The 26,157-nt window shown below is 45.2% G+C and overlaps 1 protein-coding gene across 2 annotated transcripts; it reads right to left on the bottom strand.

Annotated features, from left to right (window-relative positions):
* On the bottom strand, nucleotides 1–24,897 carry LOC135972165 (HEPACAM family member 2-like). 2 transcript variants are annotated; one of them, XM_065556419.1, is made up of 6 exons: nucleotides 19,937–24,895; nucleotides 19,177–19,712; nucleotides 12,070–12,399; nucleotides 11,039–11,308; nucleotides 1,187–1,252; nucleotides 1–1,074 (listed from the first exon to the last, which is right to left on the bottom strand). In XM_065556419.1, exons 3-6 carry the CDS (start codon nucleotides 12,344–12,346, stop codon nucleotides 1,046–1,048), a joined length of 642 nt encoding a protein of 213 aa, XP_065412491.1. In that variant the 5' UTR covers nucleotides 12,347–12,399; nucleotides 19,177–19,712; nucleotides 19,937–24,895; the 3' UTR covers nucleotides 1–1,045. The 2 variants fall into 2 exon arrangements, with proteins under 2 accessions (XP_065412491.1, XP_065412490.1); XM_065556418.1 differs by lacking the exon at nucleotides 19,177–19,712 and having other exon boundaries at nucleotides 19,937–24,897.
* Between the last annotated feature and the right edge of the window lie 1,260 nt (nucleotides 24,898–26,157).

Genomic DNA, 26,157 nt, shown 5'->3' with positions numbered 1-26,157 from the left:
TAAATTACTAAATAAAAAGTGATTTTATTAAATACAGACAGTAGGATTTAAGTGGTTCCAAGTAGTAACAGACAGAACAAAGTAAGTCACCAGTGGTTCCAAGTAGTAACAGACAGAACAAAGTAAGTCACCAAGCAAAATAAAATAAAATGCGCAAATCTATGCCTAATCAAACTGAATACAGATAATTTCCTCACCAGTTTCAGAGTGCTCCCTTTTACAGGCTAATCTCCTTTTAGCCTGGGTCCAGCAATCACTCACACCCCCTGTAGTTACTGTCCTTTGTTTCAGTCTCCTTCAAGTATCCTGGGGGGGGGGGGTGGAGAGGCTCCTTCTTTAGCCAGCTGAAGACAAAATGGAGGGGTCTCCCACGGGTTTAAATAGACTCTTGTGGGTGGGGACCCCCCCTCCTCCCTCCTATGCAAAGTCCAGCTCCAAGATGGAGTTTTGGAGTCACCTGGGCAAGTCACATGCCCCTGCATGACTCAGTCTTTACAGGCCGACGCCATTGTCCACATGGTATCTTGCATGTCTCCAGGAAGACTTCTTATGTGGATTGGAGCATTCCAAGATGCATTGTTCTCCAAGTGTTTCCTGATCAGGTACTTAACCTGGCGAATTCCTTCCTAAAGAAGCTGACCAAATGCCTCCCAAAGCTTACTTAGAAACCAAGCAAGCATACAGCCCATATTCTTAACCTCAAGTAGAAAATGATATATATATGTACAAATAGGATGAATAGATATAGTAGACCATAACCTTTACGGAGATATGTTACCTGGCACAGGCAGCACAAAACATATTCCAGTTATGTCATACATACATTTATAAGCACTCCCTCCCCATAAAGCCTTATGGGGTACACTGTCACACATGGTTTCTTGCATCTTTCTCTGAAACGTCTGGTTCTGCTCACCATAAAGTGCTTCATTAATTATTCCAGAAATTGACTAGGACATCACACAAGACATTCAAGGAAGTTCTGTTGCTCCTTTCCCCAAAAGAACCTTCTTCTGATAAAAATCAGAATTTAAAAAAAACACACTCATGAGCTGGATTTAAAAATGAAGATACCTGGAGAGAGCAAGAGATTGCAAGAAAATGGATGATTGCACATGTTAGAGTTAAATGAAATTATGTAAGAAAACCTAACCCCCCAATTTGAATTAGTTAAAAACCTGCTTACCAGTGACAACACAGGCAATCATACATATTCCAATGGGGAGCAGCATCCATATTCTCTTTCTGTTTTCTGCAAAGAGATGTTTTAAAAATGTTTCAGACTAAGCAATAGATTTTACTGACAAATGTGAGATGTAAAATATTAGACCATTTTCGCAACACTCCCTGGGCCAAGCCAGGAAAGATATCTAGTGGCTTATTCATAGATTCATAGATTCTAGGACTGGAAGGGACCTTGAGAGGTCATCGAGTCCAGTCCCCTGCCCTCATGGCAGGACCAAATACTGTCTAGATCATCCCTGATAGACATTTATCTAACCTACTCTTAAATATCTCCAGAGATGGAGATTCCACAACCTCCCTAGGCAATTTATTCCAGTGTTTAACCACCCTGACAGTTAGGAACCTTTTCCTAATGTCCAACCTAAACCTCTCTTGCTGCAGTTTAAGCCCATTGCTTTTGTTTTATCCTTAGAGGCTAAGGTGAACAAGTTTTCTCCCTCCTCCTTATGACACCCTTTTAGATACCTGAAAACTGCTATCATGTCCCCTCTCAGTCTTCTCTTTTCCAAACTAAACAAACCCAATTCTTTCAGCCTTCATTCATAGGTCATGTTCTCAGGGCCTTTAATCATTCTTGTTGCTCTTCTCTGGACCCTCTCCAATTTCTCCACATCTTTCTTGAAATGCGGTGCCCAGAACTGGACACAATACTCCAGTTGAGGCCTAACCAGCGCAGAGTACAGAGGAAGAATGACTTCTTGTGTCTTGCTCACAACACACCTGTTAATGCAGCCCAGAATCATGTTTGCTTTTTTTGCAACAGCATCACACTGTTGACCCATATTTAGCTTGTGGTCCACTATAACCCCTAGATCCCTTTCTGCTGTACTCCTTCCTAGATTGTCTCTTCCCATTCTGTATGTGTGAAACTGATTTTTCCTTCCTAAGTGGAGCACTTTGCATTTGCACCCCCCCGTCCCTCCATCGCTCACTCTCCCCCACCCTCACTCACTTTCACCAGGCTGGGGCAGGGGGTTAGGGTGTAGGAGTGGGATGAGGGCTCCAGCTGGGGGTGCAGGCTCTGGGTTGGGGACGTATGTAACATTATACACGTAAATCAGGTCCTTACAAAAAGTCAAGTAGTGTAAAATGTATTTTTGGAAAAGTGTATGTGCATTCTGCATGCAAAGTTCAATAATTTAGTTGTAAACCAGGACCAAAAGTCCATTGACAGATGTCTATAGCATCCCCCCAAGAAACCAAGGGATTCAGCACATTAATTGAAAACCAAAAGAGGAGGAAACTGTTCATAGTTAACAATGTATTGATAGCCTTGCTATCAGTGCTTCACAATATCAGTTTAAAAGGTATATGTATGTCTGCCTTTTATGCATATGGATTCAAAAAATAAGCTAGATAGCACTGTGCACGAACCTGGATATATTTTCAAATGCCCCTCTCACAGGAGACCAGGCTGAGAGCTTGTATATACTTACTGATATTTTCTGCACACCTCCAAATATTTTTTTAAAAGTTCTTTGAAGTTTTCCTGCTTGCACAACTTTCCATTTCAATAATGTAAGTTGTAGCTATTGCAAATGCTTTCTCCATTCATTATTTTAAGAGGGTAATTATGAACAGTAAAAGAGTAATAATGTTGCACTCCATATGTTTCATGGAAATATGCTTATGAGTGTGAATATGATGTAACTGGAATATGCTTTCTGCAAAAGGTCTCTTGTAAGGTATCATAACAAAGGTTATAACATACTGAATATATTCCTCCTATTTGTATGTATGTATCATTCTTGTATCTGAAGCTAGAAATATGAAGTATAACTCTGAGGTCCTATTGTAATTATGCAAAGAGTGGACCATTAATGGTGGCTTAGAATCTTGATGGCTCCCATTGACTAGGACAATTGGTTGTGAATGGGTTTATTTACCTGCAAGCATTCCTGTGTATGTGGGGCCAGCCTGTAGGTAATGAAGAATGAGGTCTCACAGGATATGTGACCATGTCACATGATGCTGTAATCGATCTTAAATCTGGTACTTTTCCATTTAGAAGAGGAGTGGGGACCCAGAGAGACAAAAGATTCCCACCTTGTGCCAAAGCTATAAAAGTGGGTGGAACAGAAAAAAAGGAGGCTGCCAGTCATGAGAAAGCCCCTGCTTTCCACCTAAGATGTCTGCTGGAACTAATAAGGACTGTACCATGGGAAAGGATTGGGCCCAGACTAGGAAGGAATCTAATCTGTGAAACAAGCTTATTGGAACATCTCTGAAGGTGAGATATTACCTGTAATCAGTTTCTTAATATATTGGGGTTAGACTTGCGTGGTTTTGCTTTATTTTGCTTGATGACTTACTTTGTTCTGTCTGTTATTACTTGGAACCACTTAAACCCTACTTTTTATACTTAATAAAATCACTTTTGTTTATTAATTAACCCAGACTAAGTGATTAATACCTGGGGGATCAAACAGCTGTACATATCTCTCTATCAGTGTTATAGAGGGCGGACAATTTATGAGTTTACCCTGTATAAGCTTTATACGGAGTAAAATGGATTTATTTGGGGTTTGGATCCCATTGGCAACTGGGTGTCTGGGTGCTGGAGATAGGTGACCTGCTGAGCAGTTTTTGGTTAAAGTCTACAGCTTTGGAGGAAGCAACGAAGAGTCCTGTGGCACCTTAAAGACTAACAGATGTATTGGAGCATAAGCGTTCGTGGGTGAATACCCACTTTGTCAGCACTTTACAGATCCAGAGTAACACGGCTACCCCTCTGAGCTTTGGAGGAGAGGACCAGACCTGGGTCTGTGTTGCAGCAGGCTAGTGTGTCTGGCTCAACAAGGCAGGGTTCTGGAGTCTCAAACTGGCAGGAAAAACGGGCTCAGAGGTAATTTCAGTACATTAGGTGACAGTCCCAAGGGGGTCCCTGTGACCGAACCCGTCACAACAACCATTTCCTTTTTGCCTGTTAAAGCATGTGTAACTAAGAACACTCATGCTGAATTATTTCTGGAGCCAGAGCTCCTGCATTCATGTTAAGCACAGAGCTCGGAACATAACATGAGGAGTGTGAAGTTAATTAAAGTTGGGTATTTTTTAAAGAATTTTTTGATTGCACCCAATGTATTTTATTACTTCGGTTGCAAAAACATATGCACTCTACAGAACTGGAAAATAAGAACTGAGAGAAATGGAATGATTCATTTACCATATTATATTAACAACTGAACAATCTCTAGCCTTGGAATCTATGAATTGGAGGAAACATGGGCGAGATAGGAGTAACTGATTTGAAATTGACAGAAATTTTACAAAAATAATATGAAAACGCATAGGACTTATAACCCCATTATTTCACCTCTGCCTGCCTCCTTACCTTATTGCCTTGTCTCGCTCTCTTTTAATGCTAATATAAAGTTATCAGCTATTCTGTTTATCTTTAAATAAAGTTTAATATTTGCTTTCTAACAACAAATATGTAATACAAATGTATAACTTCTATCACAGATTATTATAAAGTATTATTATAAATAGCTAGGTTTCTTACAGTTTTTCTCCAATTATGTGGGAAAACACATTGGAATGTTTTAGCTAACTATTTAGATTTATTTCAGAGTAGCAGCCGTGTTAGTCTGTATCCGCAAAAAGAACAGGAGTACTTGTGGCACCTTAGAGACTAACACATTTATTTGAACATAAGTTTTCGTGGGCTAAAACCAGGGCCGGCTCTAGGTTTTTTGCCGCCCCAAGCAAAAAAAATTTTGGCTGCCCCCCACACACCCCTGCCTCCCCAGCTCTGGGCTCCCCCCAACCAGTGCTGACTCCACCCGCTCCCCCCTCGCTTCCAGCCGGTCTGGCACTGGCAGGATTGGAGTAAGCAGCGGGACTCCTGGCCCGCGTCTCAGCCCAGGGCCCTTCCAGCCAGGCCTCCTGCCTCCAGGACCGGCCGGGATCCAGGAGGGCAGAGCTGGGGGACTGCCCCGGCAGGGGACTGAGGAGCTGGGGCAGGGTAGCCCCAGAGGGAGCTGAGCCCCGGAGAGCGGGACGCAGGCCCCACATGGCAGCGCCCAAGACACTGGTCCCCACTATGGCCCCGCTGCTGCTGCTGCTCCTGGCCGCCCTGCCGCAGTCCCTAGGCGACTCGGGCCGCTTCACCCAGCCCCGGCTGCGGCGCTGGGGGGCGGTCGCCCTGCGGCACCTGCAGGCAGCTCCCCCCACCCGGTGGCCCCCAGCCAGAGTGTCCCATGCTCGGAGCCCGCTCAACCCAGCCACAAGGTGCGGGCGCTGCTCCCCGACATGAACCACAGCGGTCCCAGGGCGCCCCCCCATGCGCTGCTGCTGGCCAGAATGCTGCCCCTGAAAATGTGCTGCCCCAAGCAGGTGCTTGGTTTGCTGGTGCCTAGAGCCGGCCCTGGCTAAAACCCACTTCATCGGATGCATGCAGTGGAAAATACAGTAGGAAGATATATATATACACACACAGAGAGAACATGAAACAGTGGGTGTTACCATACATACTAGAGTGATCAGTTAAGGTGAGCTATTACCAGCATGAGAGAAAATAAATGTTTTGTAGTGGTAATCAAAATGGCCCAGCAGGTTTGTGGGCTGTCTGTAAGCAAGGACTGGCCTGTTTCCCAAGATTTGTGAGTGTGATGGATCATCCTTCAGGATAGGTTACTTGCTTACAATCCTGAAGGACGATCCATCACGCTCACAAATCTTGGAAAACAGGCCAGTCCTTGCTTACAGACAGCCCCAAGACCTGAAGCAAATACTCACCAGCAACCACACACCAAAAACACTAACCCCAGGAACCTATCCTATCAACAACGCTTGTTGCCAACTCTGTCCACATATCTAGTCAGGGGACACCATCATAGGACCTAATCACATCAGCCACACTATCAGAGGCTCATTCATCTGCACATCTACCAATGTGATATATGCCATCATGTGCCAGCAATGCCCCTCTGCCATGTACATTGGCCAAACCAGACAATCTCTACGTAAAAGAATAAATGAACACACATCAGACGTCAAGAATTATAACATTCAAGTCTCCCTGGTCACTTGATTACAGACCTAAAAGTCGCAATATTACAACAACAAAAACTTCAAAAACAGACTCCAACGAGAGACTGCTGAATTGGAATTAATTTGCAAATTGGACACCATTAAATTAGGCTTGAATAAAGATTGGGAGTGGATGGGTCATTACACAAAGTAAAACTATTTCCCCATGTTTATTCTTCCCCCCTACTATTCCTCACACCTTCTTGTCAACTGCTGGAAATGGGCCATTTTGATTACCACTACAAAACATTTTTTTCCTCTCCTGCTGGTAATAGCTCACCTTAACTGATCACTCTAGCATGTATGGTAACACCCATTGTTTCATGTTCTGTGTATATACATCTTCCTACCGTATTTTCCATGGCATGCATCCGATGAAGTGGGGTTTAGCCCATGAAAGCTTTGCTCAAATAAATGTGTTAGTCTCTAAGGTGCCACAAGTACTCCTGTTCTTTTTATTTAGATTTATAAATCTCCCTTCCTTAACAGAAAGTTTAGCAAGTATTTGAAAACGTCTTTCTCTTTTTTTCATTTTAGCTGTTCTCATTTTAGCTGCCACTCTCTATCATTTCAAAGGGTGGTGCCACATATAAGTCATCAATTTAGGGTTCTGGGCCATGTACTAAATTCCGTGGGCTTCCCTCTCTAGATAGCTGGTAGGGTCTTGGTCAGGCCCCTCTCCTATTAAAAGCTTGGCATGATTTAGTTTACACTTAGATTTATAAGCATCCATTTTTCCCTCTAACAAATTCCTTTGTATATATTTTTAAATCTCTCTCATATCAATAAAAAGAACAGGAGTACTTGTGGCACCTTAGAGACTAACAAATTTATTAGAGCATAAGCTTTTGTGGGCTACAGCATATCCGAAGAAGTGGGCTGTAGCCCATGAAAGCTTATGCTCTAATAAATTTGTTAGTCTCTAAGGTGCCACAAGTACTCCTGTTCATTTTGCGGATACAGACTAACACGGCTGCTACTCTGAAACCTCTCATATCAGTGTTTCTCATGCCTTTAGCCATGGTTCTTTATCCTTTCTAGGGGTGATGCTAATCAGTCGCTTGTTTAGAGGTTCTGGGCCACACACCAAATCCTATTGGTGGGCCCTGCAGTTTGAATCGGGAGGCACAAGGAGTTGGAGCAGGCCCCAGAAGGCAATAGACTGAGGTCATATCACCACAGCTGGGACATTGTCTTTTCCTGTGACATCGTAGCCTACTCTTATCGCTCTCTCTCTCTCATCAGTTTCATTTTGACTACCTGGGACATACGTGGTGTCTAGATTTTATGCTGGCTGACCCATCCATACACCATGCACCCTCCCCAAGCATACCTGCTTTTCCCAGCCACGTTCATGAATTTTATCCACAAAGGATAGCCATTCCATAAGTATTTGGGAGGGGAGATTTTCAGAGGCATAAATGGGGATGAGAGGCCCCCAACTCTCACAGGCACCCAACTGCCACTGAAAGTCACACTGCCTTGTGGACCTTTAAAAGTCTCTCCTCCCCCCTCCCATGTGACTCAACACCTATCCATGTGCATTTTTATGGATAGACAAAAAAGGAGCATGAATCTGAATAAACAAAAAAGCTATTCTGAATTCATGAAAATGTTTATGAACAACTTTGCTCACTATTCACCTGGCTTCACTTGCAACAAAATCGCTCTTTTTCTCTATATGCATCCGAAGAAGTGGGCTGTAGTCCACGAAAGCTTATGCTCTAATAAATTTGTTAGTCTCTAAGGTGCCACAAGTACTCCTGTTCTTTTTCTCTAGACTTCCTGGTGCATCCTTCATATAATATTTCAATGCACTCTGTGATGAAGTCATAACTACCACTGAATCTCACAGGAGGATGGAGCGGAGCTACAGAGATAAGACAGGCACTCTTTCTACACTATGGAACAGATCACTATTTAAAATACTCTTATTTTTATTACTTTAGAAACCCATGAAATATTTTTAAATGGAATTTGCACTATCACTCTAGGACAGCCTAGGCATGCAATGGGGTTTCAGAATCAGTGGGACGTCACCAGCAGAGTGCATGCCAGGGCATTACAGGACTCAAGATTTAAGTGGGCGTAGGTACCGGAAGGAGAAGGAAAATAAATGTTAAGTTCATAGGTCTGATTCTGCAAATGCTCAAATCAGGTGAGTGATACTTACATGATACAACATACCATCAAATTCAAGTGGGTCAGCGAACACAAGTAACTACTCACAAGTGTTTTCAGGAGTGGGACCAAAGAATTATCCTTATTATATATATTGCAGTAGTGCTAGGCACTATTCAAACACAGAAGAGAACGACAGGCCCTGTCCCAAAGAGGTTATAACTTAAGTATCCTCTCACCCCATCATTTGTGGCATTCAGAACATTGAAAAGAGGCTCAGACAGATGTATCAAAGAGAAGCTCAATGAGAATCTCTGCTCGCTGTTAAGGCAGAAGAGCAAACAAACTCTCACTATGGGTAAGGAATGGGATAGAAAACAATACTGAAAATTTCATAATGCCACTACAGGGGGCAGCGCCTAACTGCACAGCAATTAAGGCTGCAGCAACAGTTTTTATAAACCTCTCTGAGCCCCCTCATTCAGCCATAGCTGTTTTGAGATAGGATTACTAGAACACAGTAATCCAGGGGAGGGAAGGACTGAAAAAACTGATTATAGGAGAGAGGAAGTATATGGGGATGATTATATGAGAGAGGCAGTGTTTTTCTCCTAATTTACAGTTTTGTAAATACAAAGTTGCAATGTCTAATATGGGACTTGTAACTGTCTCACAATATCCCCAGTAAAGTTTTGGTTAAAAGGGTGGGAAGGGGGAGAAATCAGCTTTTCCATATGTCAACCCCAGAGCAGAGAGGCAGAGAGAGAACTCTCTGCTCCCTCTATACAGGAAAAACCAGCATTGGCCAGTCTTATTTACATTTAATTGTATCTGTGTGTTCTGATGGTATAAGTGATAATAGATTGTTGCTGTGACTGTACTCAGGAAAGGGCTTAAGAATTGCACATGATATTCCCTGGAGTAAGTGGGTCATCATGAATTTACAGAGAGTAGACTCCGACTTGGGAATGGGATTTAAAGTTCACCAAGGAGAAGGCAGAGGGCTCTGTCCTAGACAGCAGGAGCTCTATCCCAGGGAGCAAGGACTCCGACCACGGGTTTTATTATTCTGGATTCCTCACCTGGGAATTCTGCCGTCTAAGGGTACATCTACACTACAGCGGGGAGTCGATTTAAGATACGCAAATTCAGCTACGTGAATAGCGTAGCTGAATTCGACGTATTGCAGCCGACTTACCCCGTTGTGAGGACGGCGGCAAAATCGACTTCTGCGGCTTTTTGTCGGCGGCGCTTACTACCACCTCCGCTGGTGGAGTTAGAGTGCCGATTCGGGGATCGATTGTCGCGTCCCGTTGGGACGCGATAAATCGATCCCCGAGAGGTCGATTTCTACCCGCCGATTCAGGCGGGTAGTATAGACCAGACCTTAGAGTAGGCTGGACTTGCAGCAGCAGCAGCAGCACAGGCCTGACCAGACACAGGCCTGTCACACACAACAGGACCATATAGCTGCAAATCTCAGTAGAACCTGCGGTGCTGACTTCTGCCTGTTGTAGGCCTTGCTGGAGCCCTCGGCATAACTAGCACCATGAACCAGAGCAGGCCTCACCTTGGCAAAACATTACCATGCTCGGTATTAGTTAACACCAAGTAAGCATATTCCTGATTGCAGAGGATGGTACCAAAAAACCCACAGATCTCTCAAGTAACTATGTAAACACATTCCTAAGAGATGGTACAAGAACACACTGATCCCTTATATGGTCAGGCGGGGATAACAGCCTAAGGGATGTTTTGTTCACACTAGTGGGTACAAGGATAAGGGTGTTAACTAACACCATCTGGAGTATAATACATAACTTGTTTGTATCAATGTATAAAAGGAGAAGTCATAGGAGGGGCATCTTTGCCCAGCTGAGGAGACAGCATCCTGGTGAGCTGACTGAGCGGGTACCATTGTCGGGGGCATATATGGTGTTAGTTTACCTGTAGCTTCTATGGGGCACTGTGAACCTTACTGAGCACCTTCGTCACTGAACCGAGCCTGTGGTCTTTCTTATGAACAACACTGAGGTCTGCTGAATCAGCAAGCTGTGCCCTCTGCTGGTGGAGCTCCAAGAACAGCAGCACTGAGCAGTTGTAACAACTTAGCAGCCTTAAGAACATTCCTAAACATTTACCACCACCCGTCTTCTCCAGTCCAGAGAGGAAAACACCCCCACCCCTTCGGGTGTATAATTTGGACCATGAGTGAGGCGGTTCCATATATCACAGGACTCTATTGCAAGTAGGGAAGAGCCAACTGCCAAGGTGACCAGGGAGGTTACACTTTAGTGTCCTATTGCTGGAAGTAGGAATCCAGCCCTGGCTAGGGGCTTGAGCCATAGTTTTATTTATTTTAGAAGCTAGACGGAACCTAGCCGTTCTAGGTGGCAGTGGCAGCAACAAGAGGGTTACACTTACATAATCATTTTGTCCTTAATGGTACAACTATGAAAGCAAACGGCACAGGTCTGCCTGGGAATGTAATTCATGTCATGGTAGTTCTAATCTAATCTACTTGACTTGTTGATGGTGAAATCCATTTGTTCCACTGTAAATAGCGCGAGATACATTAAATAAATCCTAAAAGACAGACAGAACATACTAAAAATGCAACAATGAGACAGGAACTTACGTTGAATGGACAGCTCCAGGGAAATTTCATGCCAGCTGACCTCATTGCTGACATTACAACTATAGGAGCCTTTGTCAGACCAGGTGGTGGTTAATATGAGTAACACACTGTTATTCTGAGAGAGCTGGTAATGGCTTTCTATAGGGAGGGGCTTCCCATCCTTCTTCCACTGATATTTAGCCACTTTCTCAACTGAGGTGTTGCACACCAGCTCAGTGGTAAGGCCGATCAAGGACAAGTTGCTCCAGATTTCCGGCTGGGACACAGGCTCTAGATGAAAAGAAGCAATTATTTCACTGCCCTGCTGATAAGACTTCATTCACTTCCCCCTTTAAATGAATGGATGTCTTACCATTAACTACAGTGGGATTTGGATTAGGATCAGCATGAGTTTTACAATTAAGATTTTGGGTAAAAATCTTAACAGTGCCTAAGTGATTTGGCAATTCTAAGGGTATGTCTACACTGCAATTGGGTGTAAAACTGCAGCACATGTAGATGTAACCTACTGATAGCAGGGAAACCATAGCAGCATGGGCTTCAGTGCAGGCAAGCCACCTGAGTAGTTACCCAGGTAGGTTTGTATAACCCACGCTGAAGTCAGCTTCACTGCTAGCAGTATCTGAGCTAGCTATTGTATATCTACACATGCTGCAGTCACACATCCCGACTGTAGGGTAGACACATCCTTGGTCTCACTGAAAGTCAAATGGAGAGTCCCACTGAACGTCAAACTTTTAGCAAATTTAACTATTTTAACTTTTTTTTAAAAAGGGAAGCTGTTCTACTGCTGGTGCAAGTGAAAACTCTTAAAGTAACTGCAGCTTTATGGTACCATTCCTCAGTGAATTGCAAGAGACAACAATATTCTGCCAGGAATGTTTTTCAGTCTAGCCAGTACTGAAGTAGAACACTAACAAGAGGCCGAGTTCTTGCAGGGCACTGATTCTGAAAGGTACTGTCTATACACACTAAAATAGAGTTCAGATGAGACCAGAATTGCCATTTTATTATCATTTTCTCTGACTTACCAACAACTTCTAGTTGGATGGATCTGTCATTTTGCTTCTTCATGTTTATTATTAGGGTATAGATCCCACTGTCATTCACTTTTAATCCACAGATCTGGAGAGATCCATTTGACTTCTGGAAAAGAAATCTGTCTTGGTCCACAATGTCAGGAAGACTGGAGTTATTGACATGATAAGTCACAAGGTACTGCTCAGAAAATTTCCATTGCATGAGGCTAACACCCTGCAACTGATCCAGTCCAGGGAGCACAATGCAGGATCCAGCAGCAGCAGTCATCCTCTCTCCTGGGGGCCCAGCTAGGACGTAACACCATGAAATCAACCATGCTACTGCAAGAGAAAAAACAAGCAGCTCTTGTATGGTTTATTGTCTTCTGGAGTTACCAGTCTGAAGTTACACCAGTGGAAAATTAGTTCAAAAGAAAGCAGAATCAGGAGCTGAGTAACTACTACTGCTGCAGAGCCAGGAGTGAAAATAAAACAATCACTTCAACAGAGACACTGCATTTATGGTTTGCTACAACAATCTGCAATCCATAAACCCCCACTTTTTGTCCTAGGACTGCAGAGGTGTTAACCGGCCACTCTATCTGAAGGTCATTTACAATGGGTGCTACTACAATCTGCTCTTCCGGCATCCTTGTGGGTTTAGTTATAAGGCTGTTCTGCTCTGAAAAACCAGTAATCCGATCTTTCCACAGTACCTGAGTCACAGACTGCTTACTTAAAGAATCAACATGGAGACATTCATCTTCCAATAACATTGTCTCCCCAACAAGCTGGTTAAGCTTATCATAGAATCACAGAATCAGAGTATCAGAATTGGAAGGGACCACAGGAGATCATCTAGTCCAACCACCTGCTCAAACCAGGACCAATCCTAGGGTTACTATATTTCAGCAAGTAAAAAAGAGGACTGGAGGAGCCCCGCCCTAGCCCCACCCCCGTCCTGCCCTGGCCCCGCCCCTGCCCCTCCCACTCCCCCCCCCGAACCCCGAACCCTCCCCCTGCTCCTTGTCCCCTGACTGCCCCCTCCTGGGACCCCTGCTCCTAAGTGCCCTCCAGAACCCCACCCCCTACCTAAGCCTCCCTGTTCCTTGTCCCCTAACTGCCCCTTCCTAAGACCCCCCACACCCTAACTGCCCCCCAGGACCCTACCCCCTACCTGTACCCTGACTGCCCAAAACCTTATCCACACACCCCCAGAAAGACCCACCCCATCTCTTGACTGCCCCCTCCAAAACCTCTCTGCCCTTTCTCCGACCCCCTGGCCCCCTTGTTGTTGGCCTTCGCCTAACGTCTCTGTGAACTTGCTCAGGAATGGCCTGAGCCGTTCGTCCCAGCACGCTCGTCCTGGCACGCTGGGCAGCAGTGGAGGAGGAGCGGGGGAGGAGCTCCAGACTGCCGGAGGCGATCTGCGAATGCAGGGAGGGAGGGAGTGATCTCTGCTGCAGGGGAAGTGGAGGAGGGTCTCTCTCTGGCTGTTGGAGCCCCATGTAAGTGGCACCATCCGTCCGGCTGCCCTGTTAGCCGCGCGCGCTCTGCATGGGGGCGGGGAAGTCCGGACATTTACAAATTCCCCCCGGACGCTATTTTTAGCTCAGAAAGCCGGACATGTCCGGTGGAATCCGGACGAATGGTAACCCTAACCAATCCCCAACTAAATCATCCCAGCCAGGGCTTTGTCAAGCCTGACCTTAAAAACCTCTAAGGAGATTCCACCACCTCCCTAGGTAACCCATTCCAGTGCTTCACCACCCTCCTAGTGAAAAAGTTTTTCCTAATAACCAACCTAAACCTCCCCCACTGGAACTTGAAACTATTACTCCTTGTTCTGTCATCTGCTACCACCAAGAACAGTCTAGATCAGGGGTCAGCAACCTTTCAGAAGTGGTGTGCTGAGTCATCATTTATTCACACTAATTTAAGGATTCACATGCCAGTAATACATTTTAACATTTTTAGAAGGTCTCTTTCTATAAGTCTATAATATATAACTAAACTATTGTTGTATGTAAAGTAAATAAGGTTTTTAAAATGTTTAAGAAGCTTCATTTAAAATTAAATTAAAATGCAGAGCCCCCTGGACTGGTGGCCAGGACCTGGGCAGTGTGAGTGCCACTGAAAATCAGCTCGCATGCCTCCTTTGGCACACATGCCATAGGTTGCCTACCCCTGGTCTAGATCCATCCTTTGATAGCTGCTTTCAACTACCAGGTAGTTTCAACTACCAGGTAGTTGAAAGCAGCTATCAAATCCCCCCTCATTCTTCTCTTCTGCAGACTAAACAATCCCAGTTCCCTCAGTCTCTCCTCATAAGTCATGTGCTCCAGCCCCCTAATCATTTTTGTTGCCATCCGCTGGACTCTTTCCAATTTTCCCACATCCTTCTTGTAGTGTGGGGCCCAAAACTGGACACAGTACTCCAGATGAGGCCTCATCAATGTCGAATAGAGGGGAATGATCACGTCCCTCGATCTGCTGGCAATGCCCCTACTTATACAGCCCAAAATGCCATTAGCCTTCTTGACAACAAGGGCACATTGTTGACTCATATCCAGCTTCTCATCCACTGTAACCCCTAGGTCCTTTTCTGCAGACCTGCTGCCTAGCCACTCGGTCCCTAGTCTGTAGCAGTGCATGAGATTCTTCCGTCCTAAGTGCAGGACTCTGCACTTGTCCTTGTTGAACCTCATCAGGTTTCTTTTGGTCCAGTCCTCTAATTTGTCTATGTCCCTCTGTATCCTATCCCTACCCTCCAGCCTATCTACCACTCCTCCCAGTTTAGTGTCATCTGCAAAGTAGCTGCGGGTGCAGTCCTCCAGATCATTAATGAAGATATTGAACAAAACCGGCCCCAGGACTGACCCTTGGGGCACTCCGCTTGATACCGGCTGCCCACTAGACATGGAGCCATTGATCACTACCCGCTGAGCCTGGACTCGCACTTAAAAGCATCAGTACTTCCTCTCTCCCCCCATAGCTTTTTTACATATTACCTATCACAGGGATTGGCAACCTTTGGCATGCGGCCCGTCAGGGTAAGCCCCTGGTGGGCCGGGCCGGTGTTTACCTGCCACATCCGCAGGTTCAGCCGATCGCAGCTCCCATTGGCCGTAGTTCGCAGTCCCAGGCCAATGGGGGCTGCGGGAAGGGTGGGCAGCACATCCCTCAGCCCATGCCGCTTCCCGCAGCCTCCATTGGCCTGTAGTGGCGAACCGCGGCCAGTGAGAGCTGCGATTGGCCGAACCTGTGGATGCAGCAGGTAAACAAACCGGCCCGGCTCACCAGGGGCTTTCCCTGGTGGACCGCGTGCCAAAAGTTGCCAATCCCTGACCTATCAGGCAGTAGTCTCTCATATCCAGCTCTTATAATAGATTAATGTATTAGTTACACACTACACCCCCTCATGTCCCTCCAACTGTAAAACCATTCTCCCTTACCATGACTCTGTGGTGAGGAATTCAGCTGCATTAGAAAGCTCTACAAATATCTGAAATAACTTTTCCTAAATACAGGCACTAATTCAGGAAGTCACCTTGTTCAGCGTAAGCACATGCTGAAAATTAAGCATGTGCTTTCCTGAGTCAAGGCATCATTTCTTTATTTATCCTAGGCAAGATTGTATAGGTGGCAAAGTCCAATATATGACCTGTGACTCTTTTACACCTCTACCTTGATATAATGCTGTCCTCAGGAGCCAAAAAATCTTACCGCGTTAGAAGTGAAACCGTGTTATATCGAACTTGCTTGATCCACCGGAGTGCGCAGCGCCCCCCCCCCCCCCCCCCCCCGAGCACTGCTTTACCGCGTTATATCCAAATTCGTGTTATATCGGGTCGCATTCTATCGAGGTAGTGGTATATAATATTCACAGATCAGATTGGTTAAAAATAGTTTTCCCACTCATAGCTGGGCTTTATTTTAAGGTAAAATAACTCAGTCTCCCAGAGTAGACACAAATGCTTAGTATCTTTAGGAAGGTCTTACTAATCAAATCGTGGTCCCATTTTTAACCCTGATGGGGAGTGAGATATCTGTCTTTAAACTACTCACTGAATCATCTAGTCTGACCTCCTGTAAATCACAGGCCACCAACACCACCCAGCCCCTGCATACTAAACCCAACAACCAAAGTGAGACCAAAGCATTACAGCCCACAGGAGACTAGACTATAATGTGTCACAGGCAGAGCATAGGTGGGATCGAGGTGCACCAGTGCCCAAGTCCTTGCAATGGCAGGGAAATGTTTAAGTAAGATATATCCAGATAATCCAAGCAAGTAGCCCACATGTTGCAGAGGTCCCACAGCATGCCCTAAGGTCATTGCCAATCTGCCCTGGGGGAAATATCCTTCCCAATCCCAGATACATTGACCAGTTAGACCCTGAGCACGCAAGTAAGAACAAGTCAGACAAGCATCTGAGAGAGAGAATGCTCAGTGCCCACTCAGAGCCCTGGACCTCCCCGTCCAATGTCTCATCTCCAGCTGTGGCCATCTCTGATGCCTTCAGGGGAAAGAAATTTGAAAACAAAACAAAACCGGGGGGAGGGGGATCCCTTCCTGACCCCTGCAGGTGTGGCTAAAACCATGAAGCATGAGCTTTTAGGCACATAAAACATAAACCAGAAGTGAGCCCCCGAGCTGCTATGCCCTACCCCCTGCCATCACGAGCAACCCCATCATACACTTGCACTAATACATTTGTCAAGCTCTCTTAAACCTAATTAAGTTGTTTGCCTCTCATTGGTCAAGGATTGAATATTCCCCATCCAGGATGGAAGGAATTCCTCACAGCAAGAGGATAGAAAGAAATTTCAGCTGATTGTTTAAATGCCAACTGTAGCTGCTAAAAAGCTTTGATATTAGAAGTGGTCCCAGTGCACAGAGTGCAAGAGGAGTGACATTTATTGTGAGAATCCAGTTTTTCACACTGGTACCACCACCACATGTGTGATACTTATATCTAGGCATCTATATCTACATCCAAACATATTTGGCAGTAATATCCATTTAATAAGTTGCACTAGTCCAAACCTAGGAGCAAATTTCAAGCCATGACCATATTTGAAAACAAAAACAAAAAACACACACCACCAGCCACACAATAACATTTCCGTCTTTCCACAAAGCGAGTGGTTTAACCCCACCACAGCTACTCTGATAAAAGATGTAGGATAGGCAGCTTTTAGTTCTGGACCAGTGACAGATTTAGGAGAGATTTTCAAAGACAGAAAGGGCAGCTAGCCTCTGAACGTCCCACTGAAAATCCAATGCAGGGAGAGAAATAGATGCTTTACCTCATTTGGGAGCTGCCAATTGCATAAGGGCCCAGGGTGCAGACCTTTTGCACTGGAGCAGTTCTTACACATGCAAACCATCCCATTGTCCTCAGTGGTGCTTCTTTTGGACCACTCATGGGACTAAGGTTTAATCAGGATTGGACCTTTAATTTCTAACCCTGGTCGATCACAAAATATCTGCCCTTAAAAAAAAAAATCACAGTGTGACTATGCAGACTGGTAAACCAAGCTCAGATTATTTGGGGAAGTTTATAAAATGTATTAACTTTTGTTTCCTTCTTCTCCTGAAGTGTTTCCAGTTTAGCTTGTGGCACTAGGAGAAAAACTGGCACCGCAGACAGAAGGGCATGAGAAATAACAGCAACAGCATTTTTTTTTAAACTTCCCTGAAACAGCTTTTCTGTGCCAGCCTGTGGTTCATACAAAGGCTTTGATGGTGTGGGCGGTTTGGTATGAAGGGTTCTTGGCTTTGTCTTTTAGCAGTAATGGGAGGACACGTGACTCAGGGAATGACTGGGCTACACCACACCACAGGACCTTTTGAAGACTATCCGAACTCACAAGCCCCCTGGAAGAAAAGGCAGCTTTGCAGAACAAGTTCTAGGCTTCACCACTGGGGCCGAGCCACATTTCCTAATGTGGGCAACTTCCCTGCGGCGGGCAGGTTCAGACCTCACAGCACAAATCAGTTACAGACACACAACAGCCCTTAACTGCTACACTTCTGTCAGGGTTCCTTCCCCACTCTAAACCACTCTAGGGTACAGATGTGGGGATCCATATGAAAGCCCCCTAAGCTTATTTCTACCAGCTTAGGTTAAAACCTGGTACGCTGCCACCACCAAATGATTTAACAAGAAACAGGGAACGGACCACTTGGAGTTCCTCCTCCCCCAAAATATCCACCCAAGCCCTTACACCCCCTTTCCTGGGGAGCAGGGCGCTAGCATTTGGGGGGGTGGCATTTCGGATCCTTCAGTGGCGACCGCGGTGGCCAGATCTTCAGCTGCCCCGGTTGTCGTCGGCATTTCGGCGGAGGGAGCTGGGGCAGGGGGGCATGGGGAGGGCCGCCTGCAGCAAGTAAGGGGGGGCAGCACGCAGGGAAACTCCCCACCCCAGATCACCTCTGCTCCGCCTCCTCCCCTGAGCACACTGCCCTGCTCTGCTTCTCTCCCTCCCAGGCTTGCGGCGCCAAACAGCTGATTGGCGCCACAAGCCTGGGAAGCGGGAGAAGTGAAGCAGCGACGGCGTGCTCGGGGTGGAGGCGGAGCAGAGGTGAGCTGGGGTGAGGAGCTGCCGCACGGCTCCCCGGGCTGGGGGGAGCTGCCGCAAGGGGGGGTGCCTCAGGGTGGGGGGGGAGCTTCTGTGGGTGGGGGCACCTTAGGGCAGGGGGGCGGGGAGCTGCCACAGGGCTCGGGGAGGGGGGACGCAAGGTGGAAGTTTCGCCTAGGGCGCGAAACATCCTTGCACCCTCCCTGCTGGGGCGGCTTGAGAATAATATCCTAACCAATTGGTTACAAAGTGATCAAAGACCCAAACCCCTGGGTCTTTCTACAATGGAAAAATCAGTCAGTCTTAAAAGAAGGATTTTATTAAAAAGAAAAGGTAAAAATCATCTCTGTAAAATCAGCATGGAAAATAACTTCACAGGGTAATCAGATTCAAAGAGCCCAGAGGAACCCCTTCTAGCCTTACTTTCAAAGTTACAACAAAACAGGGATAAACCTCCCTCTAGCAAAGGGAACATTCACAAGTTGAGAAGACAAAGATAAAACTAACACGCCTTGCCTGGCTGTTACTTACAAGTTTGAAATATGAGAGACTTGTTCAGAAAGATTTGGAGAACATGGATTGATGTCCGGTCCCTTAGTCCCAAGAGCGAACACCCCCAAAACAAAGAGCACAAATAAAAGCCTCCCCCAAGATTTGAAAGTATCTTGTCCCTTTATTGGTCCTTTGGGTCAGGTGTCAGCCAGGTTACATGAACTTCTTAACCCTTTACAGGTAAAAGGATTTTGGTGCCTCTGGCCAGGACGGATCTTATAGTAGTGTACACAGGAGGGTTGTTACCCTTCCCTTTATAGTTATGACAACTTCTCAGGCGCACCTTGATTTCAGTGGCAGAGGAGGACCCTTCGTGCGCGCCCGGGGATAGGGCTTCTAGTGAAGGAGGAGCTGGAGTTGGTGACGACCACACGCTGCAACGCAGAACGCTCCCAACCCGCCACCTCCGCATCCTGTGCATCCCCCCGCCCCTTTTCAGGGACAGGTCCTGTTCCCCTCACTGACCAATGGCAGCCAGCGCTGGGGGGTGGGAGGGGGAGAGGGGTACGGCAGACCTGGCAAAATAATTGAATCAAGAGTGATATGATCTGCCAGAGCCGGGCTTTCCAGGGCATCAAGCTCTGCGCCACAAGGGGCCAGACCACAGACGCTGCAAAACAGCCCCACGCCCGCCTTGGTCTGCGGTCGCCGAACTTCCCTGCCGGTCCCTCCCGTCTCTCCCCCCCCCCCCCCTCCTCCAGCGCCGCGTCCGGGCCCCGCGCCGCGCCCCCTCGCTCACCTGAGAGCAGCGCCCGCAGGCCGGAACCCCCCAGAGCGCGCATAGCCGGAGCGCTGTCCCGGCCGGCAAAGAGACTCGCAGGCGCTAAATCAGTCACTCCTTCCGCCTGGGGACGGGTCTCAAGAAACGCTGCAGCACGGTCACGAATAATTCCTTAGAAAAAGTTTCTCAAACACGGTGCGAAATTCTAAGGAATTCTGGGGGTTTAATCTGCCAGATTCAGGCGCTGTTCAAAAAACCTGTTGCCCTAAATCAGTGTGAGTCAGTTACACCCACAGGCAGAATTCTGTGTTGCTCCCTTCTCCCTGATGAATTTCTGATCAGAAACAAACTCCAAACTGTGAGGGCGGGCTCCAGAGTTTTTGCTGCTCCAAGTAGCAAAAATAAAAATAAAATAAAAAAAAAGCTGCTATCGCAGGCCGAAGAGCCTGACGCGCTGCCCCTCTCCCTTAGCAGCCCCAAGCATCTGCTTACTGGGCTGATGCCTGGAGCCGGCCCTGCAAACTGTCCACATCTTTGTTTGTGCCCCCCCTGTAAATTCATACTGCTCACTGGCTGTTGATTTCAATATTGAAGCAGGACTCTTGTATTCCTGGCAGTAAGTATTGTTCAGCTGAAATTAACTCACCTAGGTCATGCTGGAGTTGAAGATTAAAATAACCCAAAGGGATTAGTTTGTGTCATTAAGTTTAAGTACAGAAGGGACCAACAAATATCATCTTGTCTGATCTCCCCCATCTCACAGGCCACCCACAACACTCAGCACCTGTACACTAAACCCAACAACCAAAATTAGATCACAGTATTACAGCAGCTAGGAGATTAAGGTAATATGTCTCCAGGAATTGTGTTTTCATAAAGGCAAGAAATATGTATGGGAGGTGGGCAAAATTGAAATGAAAAAAAAATGGACCTAGATTCTGGGCCTATAGATTGCATTGGGCTGATGCTGCTCCATGTAGTTTTAAAGGGGTGAAAGTGAAAGCATTTTATGGGGCAATTTGGGGAGCATAGGATGTTGGAAATGCTTGCAGGAAAAGGGTTCATCAATATTATTCCCCCGGGGACAATCTGAGATCCCCTGCAATTGGGAGTTGCCCATTCCTCCTTCACTAGTCACCCAGCACTTCCATTTAAGGCAGTAATTTAGGGGGTTGTGTTCACTGCACAATTAACTCCAGTGTTGCCAGGCACAATAACCCTTAATTTGAGGTGGGAAGTGCTTACTGAATTAGGATTTAGGAAACCTGGGGTTCAATTCCCTGCTCTGCCACGGACTTCCTGTATGACCTTGGGCAAGTCTCTTAGCACCTTAGTTTCCCATCTGTAAAATTAGAATAATAATAGCACTTCCCTGCCTCCCAAGGAGGATAAATATATCAAAAGATTGTGAAGGTGCTTTAAGATCTACAGCTCAGAAGAGCCATATATGAGCTAAGTATTATTATTTTAACTTGAGTTTGTTGGCCATAAGCAGCTACAGCTCAAATTAGCCCAACTTGTTCAGCTGCTAACACCTCACTGTACAGCTGAAGTGTTATTTCATAGTGTGGCTGCTCTCATTTGAGCTAGGCTAACTTGAGAAAAGTTAACTCATGTTCTCCTGAGTCTTTACTAAAGAGTTTTTTCTTCACTGACACTTGACACAGTGGCTTTGTCTTTGCTTTACTTTGAGATAGTGAATGGATGTTAGCTATTCTGCTACAAAAACTTAGGTGAAGATAAGGCACTATAGTGTTGCCACAAGGAAATTAGGCAAGTTCAGCCAGGAAGGGTGGGTGGGTATATATAGTGCTGATCCTGCCTGGCTATCTCCCAGTCAAAACCATAAGTGCCTTGTCTTTGCTTATAGTTTTATAGCAAGCTAACAAATGTGCAACAACTATCTCCTTGTATAATAAACAACAAAACAAACCCACAGCTGTCAATGAAAGTCAAGTTGGGAAAGAATGTAACTGTCTGGGATCAGATATGTTTCCTTGATTAAAAAAAAAGAAAGTCAAACCCATATATGGAAGAAAAGGGGAGTGTGGGCTCACTTTTTTTTAGAATTTTTCCAGCCTGATGATTGTCAGAATTCTCTGACAATTTCATTTACTGACTTTTTTCACATTCCTGTGTTGTTCTAACTCAGTTTTCTCCATAGTAACAATTGATTAAGAGCAAAAAGAAATATTTTAACTATCCCTACAGGGACTCAGGAGTTATGAAGGCATATAGATATATATACTTAATTTCCCCAGCTTGGCTGGAGCTATCAAAATGCTACATCTACCTGCTGATATAGACCAGCTTCACGCATTTACAGCTTCTTCACGACAGGGAATAAACACTTCTCACGACTGAAACCTGTCAGATAACTAAGGGAAACAGGTGTCTTGGGCCTTGTCTTCTCCAGGGAAAATGGTGTATTTTATCACATTTTGGAAACACATGGTAAAATGAGACCTTTTTTCCTAGTGTGGATGCAGCTTTGGGATAATGAAATAAATAAACAGGTGCTCCAGTCCAGGGAATTGGAGGAGTTGACTCTTTCCTTTATGAGAAACACAGTCCAATGCTCTGTCGCTTCCTGGAAATAACAACTCCTCCCTCCTCTCCCCCAGCTGCTGCCAAGTACTGACTTTTACACACAAAGATTCCTTATGTTCACATCAGTTTGATTTATGAGATCAGGTCTGAGTCAACAGTTTTTCCTTATCTAGGGAGTACCGGTACAGAACTGCAGAGATGCTTATTGCCAGGATCCTCTTGCAGAGACTGGAAGAGAAGAGGGAATATCAAATGCACCAGAGATACAATAGGGGCTTTTCTCTGTGCTTGGATCAGAGGCTGTGGAAGTGCAAATACAGACATCCAAGGACTGTTAAAATTGGATTGCTATAAGTGATATTTACAGCACCCTCTTCATCTATTGCTCAGAGCACCTATAAATATCAAAACAGTTCAAATTCATTGTATTTCTACTGAAATCAATGGGCCAAATCCTGAAATCCTTCCTCATAATCACATCATACCCTAAGGATTTGCAGGCAGAAAGGACATCAGTGCACAACTTTCTTCACCTCCATGGAGCAAAGAGGGTGTGTGGCAGTGTGTGACACCAGTCTTTGAGACATTTCTCACCTAGACTTTAAGAAGAAATCTCTGGGTCCAGGGATCTGCACCTAGGGAGGAGATGCAGGGTGGGTAAGAGAGGAGAGGCTAGAGATGGGACTAGGGAGATGCACACCATCCCGCACCAGCCATGCAGAGATTGCAAAGGTGAGAGAATATAGATAGAGGCTGTATTACCTTAGTTAAGGGGGATCCCGGGGCAGCTGCAGCCAGGGGAGGCCCTGGTAGTGACACTTCATTAGAGTCCACTTCCATTGCAAGAGCGTGCATGCACAGGGCTGGATTTAAGCAATCTTGGGCCTTAGGCACAACAAGGGGGACTTTTTCCTTGTTTTTAGATCCGAGGGGGTTGGATCTTGATCCACCAGGAGTTGGTGGGAGAAAGGAGGGGGATGGTTAATTTCTCCTTGTTTTAAGATCCAAGGGGTTTGGAGCTGTATTCACCAGGGAATTGGTGAACAGTCTCTCAAGGCTACCCAGGAAAGAAAATTAGCATTTTGGGAGTGGTGGCAGCGGACCAGATCTAAGCTGGTAGTTACGCTTAGAAGTTTTCATCCAGGCCCCCACATTTGTACCCTAAAGTTCAAAGTGGGGATTATCACTTAAATTTTTTTCTCTTACTTAATTGGCCTCTCAGAGTTGGTAAGACAACTCCCACCTGTTCATGCTCTCTGTTTGTGTGTATATATATCTCCTCAATATATGTTCCACTCCATATGCATCCGAAGAAGTGGGCAGTAGCCCACGAAAGCTTATGCTCTAATAAATTTGTTAGTCTATAAGGTGCCACAAGTACTCCTGTTCTTCAAGGGGGACTTGTAGCTCTGCCCCTGCATTTGGAGTAGAGATGGTCCCTCCCTTCCCAGAGAGGCAGGGTGGCACCACTGGGCCCCCATTTCCCTCCAGTAATGAGAGAAGGAATTCCCTCCGCTCGATTGCAGCAAGGGTCTCCCAGTACTCAGCCAACAGCTGAGCTATATCCACTTGGGTGAGTGGCCCACACCCACTTCACTTTTCCTCCTGCCACTCCCAGGGTGCCCTGCTGGAGTGTTATTGGAGGAGTCCCACTACTTTGAGTTGCAGGGGAAGCAGGAGGGCTTAGTGGGTAGAGCACAAGAGCGGGACTCAGGAGCCATGGGTTCTATCCCTGGTTCTGCTGCTGGCCTACTTTGGGCAAGTCACTTCTCTGGGCCTCAGTTTCCTCAATCTGTAAAATGGGAATAACAATACTGATCTCCTTTGTAAAGTGCTTTGAGGTCTATGGATGAAAAGTGCTATATAAGAGCTAGGTGTGTTATTACATACCATTGAGATGCATGGGGCAGTTCACCCCTCACACTGTCTTCACTTTGACAGTGAGATCACTACTGTGCATTAGCTCTCTTGCTGTAAAATCCTAGTACAGACAAGGCAGAGGTAGTTTGTATTTTGATGCAGCTAGGCAAGGTCAACACTTATTGCCCACTTTTAAAAGGTTCATTTAGCCAATCCAGGAACAGAAATACCAGTTAATGACAACTGAAGTGACCAACCATGCAACACAAACAGCACATAGAAGATCAAGTGAAAAGTTTGTGAACTATCAATAGCCTAAAAGTTGTTTGTTAAAACTGTTCATCCAGTACTTAAGTAAAAACACTCTCAGAAACTAGGATGGGGTCCTGAAACTTTAAATTGATGAGATTTGTAGTAGGGCTGTTGATTAATCGCAGTTAACTCATGTGATTAACTAAAAAAAATAATCGTGATTAATCACAGTTTTAATCGCACTGTTAAGCAATAGAATACTAATTGAAATGTATTAAATATTTTGGATATTTTTCTACATTTTCAAAAATATTGATTTCAATTACAATACAGAATACAAAGTGTACATTGCTCACTTTATATTGTTTTTGATTAAATATTTGCACTCTAAAAATGATAAGCAAAAGAAATAGTATTTTTCAATTCACCTCATACAAGTACAATAGTGCAATCTCTTTATCGTGAAAGTGCAATTTACAAATGTGGATTTTTTTGTTACATAACTGCACTCAAAAGCAAAACAATGTAAAACTTTAGAGCCTACAAGTCCACACAGTCTTGTTCAGCCAATCACAAAGACAAACAAGTTTGTTCACATTTACGGGACATAATGCTACCCGCTTCTTATATACAGTGGCACCTGAAAGTGAGAACAGGCATTCGCATGGCACTGCAAGATATTTAAGTGCCAGATATGCTAAACATCCATATGCCCCTTCATGCTTTGGCCACCATTCCAGAGGACATGCTTCCATGCTGATGACGTGCGTTAAAAAAAATAACGTGTTAATTAAATTTATGACTGAACTCCTTGGAGGAGAACTCCTGCTCTGTTTTACACGCATTCTGCCACGTATTTCATGTTATAGCAATCTCGGATGATGATCCAGCACATGTTGTTTGTTTTAAGAACACTTTCACTGCAGATTTCACAAAATGCAAAGAAGGTACCAATGTGAGATTTCTAAAGATAGCTACAGCACTTGACCCAAGGTTTAAGAATCTGAAATGCCTTCCAAAATCTGAGAGGGACGAGGTGTGGAGCATCCTTTCAGAAGTCTTGAAAGAGCAACTTTCTGATGCAGAAACAACAGAACCCAAACCAAACAAAAAGAAAATCAACCTTCTCCTGGTTGCATCTGACTCAGATGATGAAAATGAACATGCGTCGGTCTGCACTGCTTTGGATTGTTATTGAGCAAAACCTGTCATCAGCATGGACGCATGTCCTCTGGAAGGGTGGTTGAAGCATGAAGGGACATATGAATCTTTAGTGCATTTGGCATGTAAATATCTTGTGACACAAGCTACAATAGTGGCATGTAAATGCCTATTCTCACTTTCAGGTGACATTGTAAACAAAAAATGGGCAGCATTATATCCTGCAAATATAAACAAACTTGTTTTTCTTTGCGATTGGCTGAACAAGAAGTAGGACTAAGTGGACTTGTAGGCTCTAAAGTTTTACATTGTTTTATTTTTGAATGCAGCGTTTGTTTTTTACATAATTCTACATTTGTAAATTCAACTTTCATGATAAAGAGATTGCACTACAGTACTTGCGATGGGGGAATTGA

The sequence above is a fragment of the Chrysemys picta genome, chromosome 9 (assembly GCF_011386835.1).
Source record: "Chrysemys picta bellii isolate R12L10 chromosome 9, ASM1138683v2, whole genome shotgun sequence".
Classification (NCBI taxonomy): domain Eukaryota; kingdom Metazoa; phylum Chordata; order Testudines; family Emydidae; genus Chrysemys; species Chrysemys picta.
The sequence above is the reverse complement of the archived record's forward strand: the minus strand, read 5'-3'. Positions and strand labels throughout refer to the sequence as shown.

Coding starts and splice junctions, on each gene's coding strand:
- LOC135972165 (XM_065556418.1), bottom strand. CDS start 19,979: ATGCGCGCTCTGGGGGGTTCCGGCCTGCGGGCGCTGCTCTCAG. Junction 12,400..19,936: donor CCTGCGGGCGCTGCTCTCAG/GTGAGCGAGGGG, acceptor TTTCTCTTGCAG/TAGCATGGTTGATTTCATGG. Junction 1,075..1,186: donor GATTGCCTGTGTTGTCACTG/GTAAGCAGGTTT, acceptor TGCTCTCTCCAG/GTATCTTCATTTTTAAATCC.